The 12,818-nt window shown below is 36.7% G+C and overlaps 1 protein-coding gene across 1 annotated transcript in view; it reads left to right on the top strand.

Annotated features, from left to right (window-relative positions):
• Positions 1-212: 212 nt before the first annotated feature.
• Positions 213-12,818, top strand: part of LOC104465671 (receptor-type tyrosine-protein phosphatase mu-like) — a gene marked incomplete at both ends in the record, with an annotated part of 113,920 nt that continues 101,314 nt past the window's right edge. The window contains 3 exons of the mRNA XM_010078808.1: positions 213-333; positions 937-1,111; positions 10,880-11,173. Of these exons, the coding sequence (XP_010077110.1) occupies positions 213-333; positions 937-1,111; positions 10,880-11,173 (590 nt within the window). The remainder of the gene's footprint in view (positions 334-936; positions 1,112-10,879; positions 11,174-12,818) is intronic.

Below are 12,818 nucleotides of genomic sequence, written 5' to 3'. Positions count from 1 at the left end.
CTGAGGGTTTTTGAGTGTTCATAGTGCATGTGTCCTATTCCATGGGCAGCTAGAGCACAAGTTCTGACGCGGATCTGAGAGCCAAGTCTCTCTGCCCTCATCTTTGTGTCAGAGGACATGGCAAGATGTCATCTCTGCCCTCTTCTGTCTGCTACCTTCTCTTTTTTCTTCTCTTTCTTCTGTCTGCTACCTTCTCTTTTTTCCTCCTCCAGCCATGCACCGGGTCACATGAAGGAGCAGGCTGGTAGCATGGGACTTACGCTAGGCCTTGTGCTCCTCAGCTGTTACATAGCTCGTGTTCTTGTGCCATGCATGAAATATGTTGAATCGAGGGTGAGATGCTGCACTGACGGTAGAAACTGCCCAGTTCCCAGTACTATGCTGAGGAAGTGGGAGATGGAGACAACTTCAGCCATGTTGGTATTTGCCTCGTAAATCTGTGCCCATTCTCTTCCACCTAAGTCACCGATAACCCTGGGCATGGGTGCTGCCGTGTGAGAACCATCCACTGACATTTCCGTGCAGGCTGTGCAGGATGCATATGCTGAGTAGCAGATGCGGAGGGGAAGAAAAAGCGGAGACTAAGTATGCTGGTTTCAGGGGTTCATGTTTCTTTAAAAGAAATAACTTTAAATATTTGTGTAAAGCAAGCCAGGCAAGTAAATGTTACATTGCTCTTAAATCTTTCTATTAGTTAATCTATAAAGAGTTGAAAGCAACTGTTCCATATGAGTGGTCACCCACTGATGATGAATGGTTTAACTCACATGGGAAAGCAGTAAAGTCTCACACAGCGTAAACATCTGTAAAAGTAACGTACAGACTTCTGCTTTTATCTTGCCTCCACTCTTGGGGGACTTGGGAGAAATAAAATTGGTTTTCAGTATTTTTTTAGATATGACTAACAATATTCTTTATTCCTGTTTCTTTGCCTAGGGTATTTATGTAAGGGATGCACCTCTGAAGGACATAAAAGTGTTCAACTTTCGACGATTTGTAGCTCTTTTTAGTGTGGTAAATGCCACGAAGCGGGACGCTGGCAACTATCGCTGCATGATTCGGACAGAAGGAGGAGTTGGTGTATCAAACTATGCAGAACTGATAGTCAAAGGTATTTCACAATTAAAAAATCAGTATTTGTATGCTCAGTGTATGGAATAGGGACCTGCAGTTGCTTATTCAGTAAGAATGTCACCTGTAGCCTGTTAAAGTCAATAAGAGGTTCAATAAATAGACTCTGCTTATGAAAATCTTCAGAGTCTATCCAGGTGTAACAAGAGAATGACAGAAGAAGCCAGGGCTAATTAACTAGTTACTTGGTGATTATTGCTTTAAATAATTCCCCAGAGTACGCTGTTTAGAACTATGTTTATTTGAAAGTGTATTTACGAGATTTTTTTTTTTTAAGGTCTGAACATAATACTGTCTATTTACCTTCTTTATGGAGGTTGCATTCTGAATATATATTTACTGCAAAGTAGGAAACATTTACATTAAAAATAACATATAAAATACACATATTCCAACATATGGAGGGATGTGTTTAAAAACAGCAGGAAACACTTAAATGTAAATAGAATGCATACAGGTATGTCCATCCTTATTATAGAAAACTGGACCAAAACCATTGTTTAACATTCATTATATTTCAATTGCAATTTGATTGCTTCTTACTTTTATAGTAGTGTTTTGGAGGAACAAAATTTTCATTTTGTTCTTTCAGAGACAAAACCAGATTCGGTAGTACCTAAGCTATGGAGCCACATTACTGTGTTATGTGTGTTCCCTTTCTGGTCCATTCTGTGCCTAACAAAGCAAGTGAGATGAAGGGCTAAAAGCTCTTTTTCTCTTCTTTCTGAAGACAATTTGATCCAAGTTGGCAAGGAGTGAATGAGTGCCCTAAAAGTAAAGCCACCACAGGTGTGGAATTTTCCTCTATGAATTAGAAAGGACACACTTGTGTCTGTTATGCATCCTCTGATCTTAGAAACAATATTCTTCGTTGGATGGGACTTTTTTTCTTTGGGGATAGCATACAGATTATCATAGATGATATCATTATAGCTGTTCTAGTAGAATTAAAGAAATTTATAGGCTGAGGAGTAACAGGAGCAAGAAATTAATTTTTGTGTAGTACCTTCTTGTCACTCTGCCTTCCAAATTCTGACCTAGGTTTTATCTTTTGGGTTAAGATACAAATTAACATTTCTTATGGCTTAGTCATCTAATTAAAAAATCAATGCCTATTGCAGTATAAGAGCTTGCACAGTTCTGGTTGCAGACAGCAGACTAGATAAGGGGCTTTGTCATTATTTGCTCTTTTCTTTGTCCTAACTCTTGAATTGTTTTGTACATTTAAAAACCAATATGGGATTTGTCAGGACTTTTAAAAGATGTGGTCCTTTTTTTAAAGGCAACTTATATGTAGGGAATGTGGGATAACTCTTACATCTGAAAATGTAGCATGGATCTTGTTTCTGAAGTCAGTATAGAAAGCATGGGTTTGAAAATCTAGCAGTAAAGGAGGGCTTCGAAGGACAGGAGGCACAGTGGCGTAAATAAAGAAAAGACATTAAAAAAGCAAAGTGGATGTGTTTTAGAGAAAATGGAGAGAAGCAGGACAGGATGAGGAGGAGATGGCAAATAACTGGTGTATGAAGATAACATGACAAGACAAATTGTAATATGTAAATTTAGATGAGCTATTTTAAGGGACAGATGAAGAAAGAAACAAATAGAGAAGGTGAGATGAGAATGTAATTATAAGGCATGGTGAAAAAAAAACGAGGTTATTTCAGTCCAAGCAAAGATAGCATGAAAAATAAATAAAAGCAGTGGCCAAAAATGTATAGAAGTCATCAAAGAGAGCAAGAAAGGGTGAGTATGAACCCCAACAAGAATGATGAAGCATCTTTCAGACCTAACATCAGTGGAAACAAGGAAGAATGGAGACTGCATGAAGGAGGCAGGTGGAAGATTGAGTGTATTAGTGACAGGAGATACAGAAAGCCGAAGTAGTTAGATTTTTTTCAATTTTTTTTTGATTTAGGGTGTTTTAATTTATTAGCGCTCCTTTTGCGGTGCAGTAGATGAAATTATGAAGCATATCATTAAAGCATTTGTGCTTACCCAGATTCTTTCAGAAAAATTGCAGTGGGCACTGTGAACAAGTGTATAGCCTTTGGGTGTAATCCCATTAACTACTTGTAGAGTGGCAAAGTAATTATGGTAATCCCCATTGCCTGTATTGGAGCTTTTATGAGACGACCTGCAGGTCATTCCTTCTGACCTAAAAAGACCCATTTTAAACATTGTGCTGTAAAACCTTAGATGACTATGCTGAAATAGCAGCATCAGGGGCTAATTAGTAAATATGCTTTCTTATTGATGGCGTATAATTAAGAAATTTTCTTTCCTATTTTTTTCAGCCGCTTTTCTGCAATGTTGGTTAGCAGAATTGAAAGATAATGGATTGATTTCAGTGCAGCTGTATCTTTTTTAATCCATTACTATTGATAAATCATGAAAAATGTATATGTATCCGTATTGCATGTAATGCTTAGTATACGTGGGAATTACTGATGGGTTAATAATAGTATGTTTAAAAGCAGTGGTGTAATTACTCCTAGCTCTTTGTTGGAAACAATAAATGTAATTCTCTTCTCATTTACACTGGTGTAACTAAGCTGATTTAAGAGGAATTTCCCAGGACTTACATAGCTAGGATGGCAGGAGAGTCAAACCTAGCATTTGTAAGTTGGAGAATGAGTTATTCGCATTTATTGCACTGTGTTTTATTCTGGTTACTGAACTTCTAACTCAAGCTGCAAATAAATAAATCCTGCGCTGCAGTTGGGATTTTTTCAAAATATCTCTACTTTAAAGTAGGGACATTTGCACAGTAGAATGGGTTACAACTCTGTACGATCTACCTCACTGTAGATAAAGTTTTACAAAATAGGAACTTACTCTAAGTAGATTCCAGTTACTTTCTTATGTAAACCTCTTGAAGGTTTGTAGTGCTGCTGTGGAGTGATGTGTGGCACTGGAGACCAGGTACCAGAACTTTTTAAATCAGTGGAAAGGCCACTAGTGTCAGGTGCTGCAAACCAAACCTGAAATCACAAAGGGATAGGAATCAAACCTTGAACACAAGAGACGTATAAAGAACTGCCAAATGTTCTTTTTTTTCTTTTTAATTTCTTTTTAATTTTTTTTTTATTTATTGATTTATTTTTTTTTACCTGAGCAGATACAGCTATAGCAAGGTTTAATCTGCATGGAGGAATAAAAAAAAAAGGGGGGGCAATTAAAGAGCTGTCAGTTAATCCCATGTTATCTTATTAAAGAACTATAAACATGAATATTGTCTGCTGAATGAGCAAAAAGCCTGTCAGTGAACAATTAGTCTGGCCTTAAACAAAAAGAAAAAAAAAAAGAGGGGTTTTTTTAAAAAGTTTTTTGTGTTATCTTCTGTGCCTTTTAGAAGATGGTGAAATAAAGTATTGATTGCTCTATTTAAATAAATCCTGAAGGGGAGGTTTTCAATTTACCCGAGTGTTTGTTCTGATAGGAAAGGCTGAAAAGACAAGTGCTTTGTCATTTGGTGTGCTCAAACTACACAATGTCCTCATCTAAGTTTGTCAGAGAATTGGATTGAAATGTCACTTTATCTAATGGGAGATACAAATTGGCCTTGTCAGATCACCCACTTATTGTAAAAAACAGCAGTTGATATCTAATAGGTGACATAAAAGTAATCAAACATTGAGCAAAAGGAAAATAATAGAGTGGAACTGATTAAATGTATTTGGTGAGGTAAATTAGACTTCTACATACAGCCCCTAGGTTAAATTTTTCTAATAGTGGGCAGATCCAACACAGATTAGATTTAGGAGAGCAGAATGAGCCTGTCTGAGCAGACATCAGATTATTACAGAGTTCAGACTGCTTATTGAGTTCAAATAAGGTAAACCTAGATGTCAGATTGTTTAAAAGGAATTTTCTTAGGTTTTTAAGTGAGGGCATAGAAAGGTAACCGTATGTAATTCTAGCAGCTTAAGTGTCTGCATCTTTCTGAATAGAAGATTTAACACCAGGAACAGAACCAAACCTCTTCTGGATGTCTAGAGCAAAGAATTTATGCTGGCTGGCAAAATCATTTTGAGATCAAGACAGAATAAGAAAATATTAAAGATTGCTTATCTCTTGTATCAATTGTTCTCATACATTAAATATGAGGTACTTAACGCCTGTTTTCTCTCTCAGACAGCTAGCCTTTCATGCTGAATCCATGAGGCTGTCTGTACCCTTTTTTACAAACAGTGGTGGTATTAGGACTTATTTTTATGGTTGCCTGACAATTCCTGCCATGATGTCCTACTTTCAGGTGCTCATATTTTGGCAAACTGACTTCATGCTGATATTTTCCAGTGTGAGCATGTGCCTCAGCCTGAAGGTTTTGAGAAAACCTCCAGCCAAAATAGTTAAGATAGTTCAGCCATCTTTGCAGACTTTGCATAGGAAAGTGCTTAAGACTCTAAGCTTTGAAGCAGGAGCTGTTTTTTCAGGAGGGTGATGGTTGTGTCAAGAATCCTTCTGGTTTTTATGTTCCTGTAAAAATCTGTTTTTGAGTACAGTCAATTTACAAGCTACTAAAGAGCTCCCATCAAAAAAAGCCATCCTGATATGTACAATGGAGACTTCCCTGAGTTAAACTCTTAAATTCCCCCCAGATTCTAGTTACAGTGAAAGGAATTTAAATGCAAGCACTGATCTGAGCTCCTCTGGGACAGGCTGGAACCAGGCACAGGAATGAAAAGCTGAGAGCTTACCATTCCTGTGCTTTTAGTATACAGCCCACCACCTCGCTGAGCCCTTGTGTTGTGAGGGTGAAATAGTGAGATGCGTGATGGGGATAGCAAAGGGTGCAAGAGCAAGAAGCTACATAATCGGGTGAGGTTGTTAGTGTTGGGGCTGGGAAGAATGGCAAACTGGGAGGTGTTTTGAAATGAGGGGGGAGGTAGATGAAAAGTGTGACTACATGAAGGAGAAGGATAACAAAGGGTGGAAGATAAACATATACAGACATGAATGTGCAAGATTACGTGTGTGCTTATATACGTATATATGTACGTAGGGGATGAGGATGGGGACTGAGGGCAGTGTAAAAGGGAACTGTCTGGAAAGGGGAGCTGTCCAGTGCAGGAGGGCAGAGGAAAAGCAGATGCTAGGGAGAAGCATAGCTGGAACAGTGGGCAGACTGGAAGGCAGGTAGAGGAGCAGGTACAGAGCTTGTAGGTACAGCCTGGGGTAACAAAAAACAAATCTGAGGTGAGAATTTAGTGGTGTTTGTAATATGACAATGGTGGCTGTAGTATACAGAGAAAATGGAACTGAGCAAAGCTGAGAGTGGGAAGGGTAGATAGGTTTAGACCACTCAGGTGAGCAGATGAGGATGGAGGGAGAGCAGCGCAGGCTGAGGCACCACTGTCTTAAAGAGTTGGCGAGTCAGGAGTGGGCAAGTCAGAGCAATTGGGTTTGGAAGAAGTCGTGTTTGGGGAGGGGAACAGTTTGTGCCTAGTTAGGGATGGGTGTAATGGTACCGCTACTCCAGGGTTTAGCAGGGTATCTACTAATGACCAACTAATTAGATTGTATCTGCATAGGCTTATCACTGTATAGTACAAGGACACTTGTTTTTCTGTAAAGTTTCAAAATATGTATGAAATTCAACAATTGCATTTTCTTAAATGGTGAATTAACAAGTAATTTTAAGAACATTAGGATACTGGGTCAGGTCAATTTTTCATCCTGAACAGTCTCAGTAAAGAGATAGTGTAAAATTAGCTCATGTGTTATGCATTATACTGTTTAGAAGTATTGTTTAATTAAATGTTTTAACAAGACTTATTTAAAGACTTTTAAAAAAATGCTGCATGGAGAACTGTGGTTTTTCAAAATCATTACCGTGTCTTTTGTTATCAGTGGGGGTATTTATAGTCCTTCATCCACAATTAAATGCTGCAAAATGGCATTACTTTCCATTGTTTCCAAAAGGATGGAGTCGTTTGCAGTCTCAAAAGCGGAGCACCATAATACATATATATATAAACATATATATATATTAAAAAGACAAAGTAAAATGGAAGAAAAAAGTTCTTAAAGCTGTTTAGTTGATTTCAAGACTGTAAAATTAGAATGATTTGATTAGTTTTATAATAATAAAAACATTATTAATGTGGACATAGCATCAGAGATGGTTGATACCTTATTTTTATCAGTTCACCTACTCGTGTTGAACAATGTCACGTGGGAATATGGTGGCATTGTCTTTTTAACAGTTACTATTTAATTAAAAAAAAAAAAATAGCTTGCAGGATAAATGTTTCTTCCCTGTTCCATGGCTCCATTCTCCCACTCTCTCATCTCAAAACAAAAACTGAAAAATGTTTTTGTTCCTATTGAAGTAGATTTTTTTCATTTTTCGGGTTAGCTGTTCTGAGCCACAGGGAAGAAATGTCTATTTTTTGTGTTCTATAATTTACTTAAATCTCAGAGATTTACCTTATCTCTACTGGTATCTCTGTGTGATGCCTTTCCTCTCCCTATTAACATTTTAAAAGAACTGCAAAACATAAAGGTGTTATGATCTTGTAGAAAATATTTTGAAATTCTGTATAATTTAAAGCACAAAGCAGGGTAAATAAAGGAGTTGCCATTTCAAGTATGTTTCCAATTAATATAGTAGTGCATAAGAATAAGTAATTTATATGCACCTACAGCTAAATTTGTTTTTATCCTCTGCATAAGAGAAGGGCTGCTCCTTATCATAAAGGCTTTTATTTCTTGCATTTACTGTAAACAGTCCATTTTATGTAAAGTGACACTAGAGCATCTGCCTAAAGCTTTCTGTCATCTGCAGAGCTCTGTTTTGTAAGGTGGCCACTATTTTCTTTCCATCAAGGATTATGTCCATTGCCATTTGTTACAAAATTCAAGAAGAGGTCTGTCCAAAGTCTAAAAGCATTAAATTTGAAGTTAGGGATAAACTTACCTTCTTGAGTTAATATTCTACTTTAAATGCCTATCTTTAAAGGGTTTCACAGTACTGAGTAGCTTTGTTTCCTTCTGTTTCAAGAGACATCTGCAAGGAAGAACTCTTCTTTAAGCTAAACCATCGTACTAAATAGCCACTGCTACAAACTCATTTTGGCAGTCACCTAAATGCCTTCCTTGAATGTACACAGCTTCAAAATCACAGGTCTATTGTACCATTTTCATAAAGGTATTGATTGGAAAATAGTTTGCCTGGTATTTATTTGAGACTACCCCAGTAGCCACCAGAAAAACTGCCTTTAGTGAAAGAGGGTGGTGCTGCAGTCTGGTACTTAACGTGATAAAGTGATTCAGACTCCTCAGTATCCTAAAAGAAATGAATCATTCTTCCTAGAGAAGGAATAAATGAATAAGAAGAACAACTCTCGTACTTTAGTCATGAAATCAGTGCATTATATTTGGCAGTACACCATTTGTACTGAAGTGTTTGCTTAACTCTGGGTCTCATGTATTTAACCAGTCACTTAATAATGAGCATCATATTTGTAATGAAAAGTTCATTTTAATGTAACCTCAGTTTCTGGTAAAAAGACCACTTTTAGTATTAAACTACGCTAGTACTAAACTGCAGTCTATGCAGGCTTTGTTGAAGTCATGTAGGTGGCATTAACCTTTTGCACTTAGGTCACAATGGAATGAAAAATATGCCCTGAGGGATAAAAAGACAATAAAATACTGTCTGTTTCAAGTACTTGTAATACGTGGAATGAATTGGTGTAACCACTAACCTTAGTGACCTAACTCCTGAGTTTGCATTTTGAATGGCACTTCAACAGGCTTTAGTAGCATTTGAAACTTGAAAGTAATTAACTGTTCTTTCAGCATGGCTAAGTAAATGCCTTAGGATGCTCTATAAAAGTTCCATTTCATGTCGTGGTTCACAAAACAGCCTAATGATTTAAACTGATGCTAAATCATTTTGAGTCAAGTCAGAACTGTTTCCAGACATGCTATCGCTGTATGAAGCCATAGTTTAAATGCTTCAGGAGCAGTAATTTCAATAAAACTGCAGTATGTGTCTAACTGAAAGATGACACAGTTTGCCGTGTATTGCTACTGACATATAACAGTGTTTTCCCTAGTGATTTGAAAATGTAAACAATATTCTTTTCTTTAAGTATTGGAGCCTAGCACAATATACTAAGCTTTTATGTCTATTGCAATCAGTAATAATTAGTAGACAACTTCTGAGACATTCTGGAGTGTTGCCCACTGTATCATGTTCTTCATGATAGTAAACAATTAGTTTTGTTAAGATGAAAACACATAATGCTAATGCCTACGTTTTCTGGTTTGTGATGTCATATTTCAGCAATTACTAACAGATTACACAGATTGAAGCTTGTGTACAAGTGTACAGTGCTAATTAGAAACACTATCTGAGGCATAGCTAACCTTCAGTGTACTTAGTGTTCTGTGAGTTGCGTGCTCTTCCTCTAAATAAAAAAAGGTAGCATGAAGTAGAATAATTACATGTTTGTTAAAATAGCTTTTCTCAGGAAATATTCATACTTATTTTCATAGTTCCTTTCTCCCTTGTGCTTCATTCTTTTATGTTCTTTGCTTTAACTCTGACTTTGAAGTCCTTGGAGGAAATTATGAAATATATAAATTCACCCTCTTTTCTGTTTGACTACCTGTATCTCAACACGTTGGGAAATGGTTAGAAGAAGAGGATAAATCTGAATCTACAGCTTAGGGAAGATGGATGTTCTACATTCATTACGTATTCTGTGTAGCCTTAAGAAAGTGACAGTGTTTGTTGATAGGTATGTTAAGAATATTGGATCAAACAGTGCCTTATTATGGTTTCATTCTTCATGAATATATTTAACCAACAGGAAGGTGATTTTTATGCAGATATGATACATGAAACAGCAGAGTAATTTCCTGGTTAATCAATAGGAAAAAGATTAATTTGTTATTTACCTTTAAAAAGACGTGATGTCTGCAAATTATTTCTGCAGACTAGTTTAAAATGTGTTGTCCGTCATGTAATTAATAGAAGTGGTTTTAAAATTTTGCTCACTTTAAATTTTTAGAATGCAGACTATCAGCAGATCACACATGTGCTTTCTCCGTGAGACAGAGTACTGCTTCTGTCCAGTAGTTAATGAAAACAAGCCATTACACGAAGTAGAGTCAGAGTTGTAGTAAAGACTCGGGAATTCCCCCAGCTCTCATTTAGAAGCTCTTTCTGTTTAACCAGGTTGTAGGACTTGAAAAAAAATACTGTATTTATTATACTTACATAGAAGTCTGAAAGTCCGAAAGCGGAGTGGTACAGTCTGTGAGAAATAATGAATAAAAAATTTGCTTTGTTTTCATGCAGAAATCACTGTTCTGGCTATGTCTAAGAGTAGAGTACAATATCAATTTTAGCTTAAAAATGTTAGTTTCAAGTAGGATTTATATTTACATTCAGTAAGAACTGTATTTTGATAAGAAAACCTGAGATCATATTTCTTTTTAAATTGGAAGTTAAAAGGCTAGCAAATAGAGTTGTAGTTGCACCTGGTTTGAAGTTATCTGGTATAAAACAAAAGCTTCATGTTAAAATCTCCAAGTGCAAAAGCAAAAGTTTGCATATTGCAGTTTATTGGGAATAAGTTAGTCTGTAGTGATTATTTCTTCATATCTATATTTTTATGCAATCTTCAGTTCTAATATAGTATAAAACCCATTGTTTATCTGAATGTTTTAGAAGCAAAAAATATGCCAGTGTAATCATGGCTGCTTTTTGTATCTTATTGTGCTTCAGAGCCACCCGTTCCCATTGCTCCGCCTCAGCTGTCCTCAGTTGGCGCAACTTACCTGTGGATACAGTTGAATGCCAATTCTATCAATGGGGATGGACCCATTATTCAAAGGGAAGTTGAGTATCGAACTTCAAGTGGAAGCTGGTATGACATACAACCTGTGGACTCCACAAGCTACAAGATTGGGCACCTGGATCCTGACACAGAATATGAAATCAGTGTATTACTTACAAGACCAGGTGAAGGAGGAACTGGATCTCCTGGCCCAGCTCTCAAAACAAGAACAAAATGTGCTGGTGAGTACTCAAAAGTGATTAGAAAATTGCAAGCATCTTTTTAGGGTTGAAAACGTACGTTGTTTCACTGGCACTTTTTACTGTCTACTTTAAACCAGCAGGCTGCAGGAACCAAGACTGAATGTTTTTAACTATAAGCTATTAGCATTTGTCAGCTACAATGACCTTGAAACCAACCTTCAGAGCCACTGTACATTGTACATTAAATCATGCCTGTGCATGCCTCAAAGTGGTCAGTGTAGATGCTGGATAAATAAACAATTCTTACTGTCATATATGCACTGAACTCTCTCTATTTCATTACACCTCCTCTCTTGCCAATATATTTTTGGGTTCCCAAGCTTGATAAAAATTTTGTTTGTTTTGGATAAAGTTTCTTTTGTCCTTTGTTCCAGTGTCAGGTACGTCAAACTTGTAGATAAAGTGGAAAAAGATCCTGTGTAACAGCAAAAGTATGCACTGTTGAGTCACAATTAGCAGATGAGGTTTAGCAAAGGACTGCTTTCTTGAGTGACTGATAGCATGTCTTTTCATTAAATGAGATAATGTGATTTGTGGTGCTGTGTAGCAGTCTTGGCTCCTGTTTTGGATGTTATAATTAATAGTGCTGACCTCTGACTGTAAAAAGATACAAATTAGACCTATTATACAAAAGCGATTGTACAGTAATTTTCAGGAAGAGTGGCACTGCTATTAATTTGGGATTCAGCTGCTCAGAAAATAATAGAGTATGCTGTGACCTGAATTGTTTTTTTGTCATTAGTATTTTCTCCCAATATTTTGAATCTTCTTTCTGCTGCTGTAAAGTTTGTGGAAGATAGGCAGAAGTGTCCCTAGAGGAAATGGGACTAAGCAAATGGTTTTAGTTCATTAATCCTAATCTTTTAAAGAATGTCTTGGTGTTATTTGTCTTTTCAACAGGAAAAACTACATACTTAAACAGAAATAATGATGACTTTCCGTTGCACATGAAAGTAAAGTTACTTTTTGTAAAGTCACCTGGCCACCTGTCCAGTGGCTAAATGGCATAATGGCATTTCAGTTGAACTGATTGGTGTGATGTCAAACATAAAATGAAACAGAGTTGCTGTCAGAATCCCAGTGTTAAGTTTTAAAGATGCAAGCTTATGCAAGTACTAACTCTTTGATATTCTGAGTTTTTTATTCCTCTCATTACTGGAGAGAAGTATTTAATGAAAAACACCAAAAAGCAGTACAATTAAATTATAATAGTTAAATATTTAGCATTTATAAGATTTTCTTTACTAGACTAACAGAACTTCAGCTTAGTCAAAAGTGAGGCATTAATTAGAGTTCCTTTCAGGAGGGTTTCTGGGTCACTGTGCCTTTCATAAGAATGTAAAATTATCTGTCTAGACAAGGTAAGTATGTATTTAATACACAAGTACTTCAGTTATTGTAAAAATAAACCAGTTTTTCTCATAGTTTCATCATCTGCTTATATGATTAGATAATGTAACACTGGGTGCTGCGCGAGAGTGTCTGTTCTGAAGGGTTAGAGAGTGTGTAGGGTTGATACCAGCCAGCAAGCAAATGCCCACACAGCCACTCGCTCACCTCTGCTGTGGCCCAGGGACAAAATAGAAGGAAAGCAAGAAGATGCATAGATTGAGGTGAGAACAGT

The sequence above is a fragment of the Pterocles gutturalis genome, unplaced genomic scaffold (assembly GCF_000699245.1).
Source record: "Pterocles gutturalis isolate BGI_N339 unplaced genomic scaffold, ASM69924v1 scaffold17578, whole genome shotgun sequence".
Lineage (NCBI taxonomy): Eukaryota > Metazoa > Chordata > Aves > Pterocliformes > Pteroclidae > Pterocles > Pterocles gutturalis.
The sequence above is the reverse complement of the archived record's forward strand: the minus strand, read 5'-3'. Positions and strand labels throughout refer to the sequence as shown.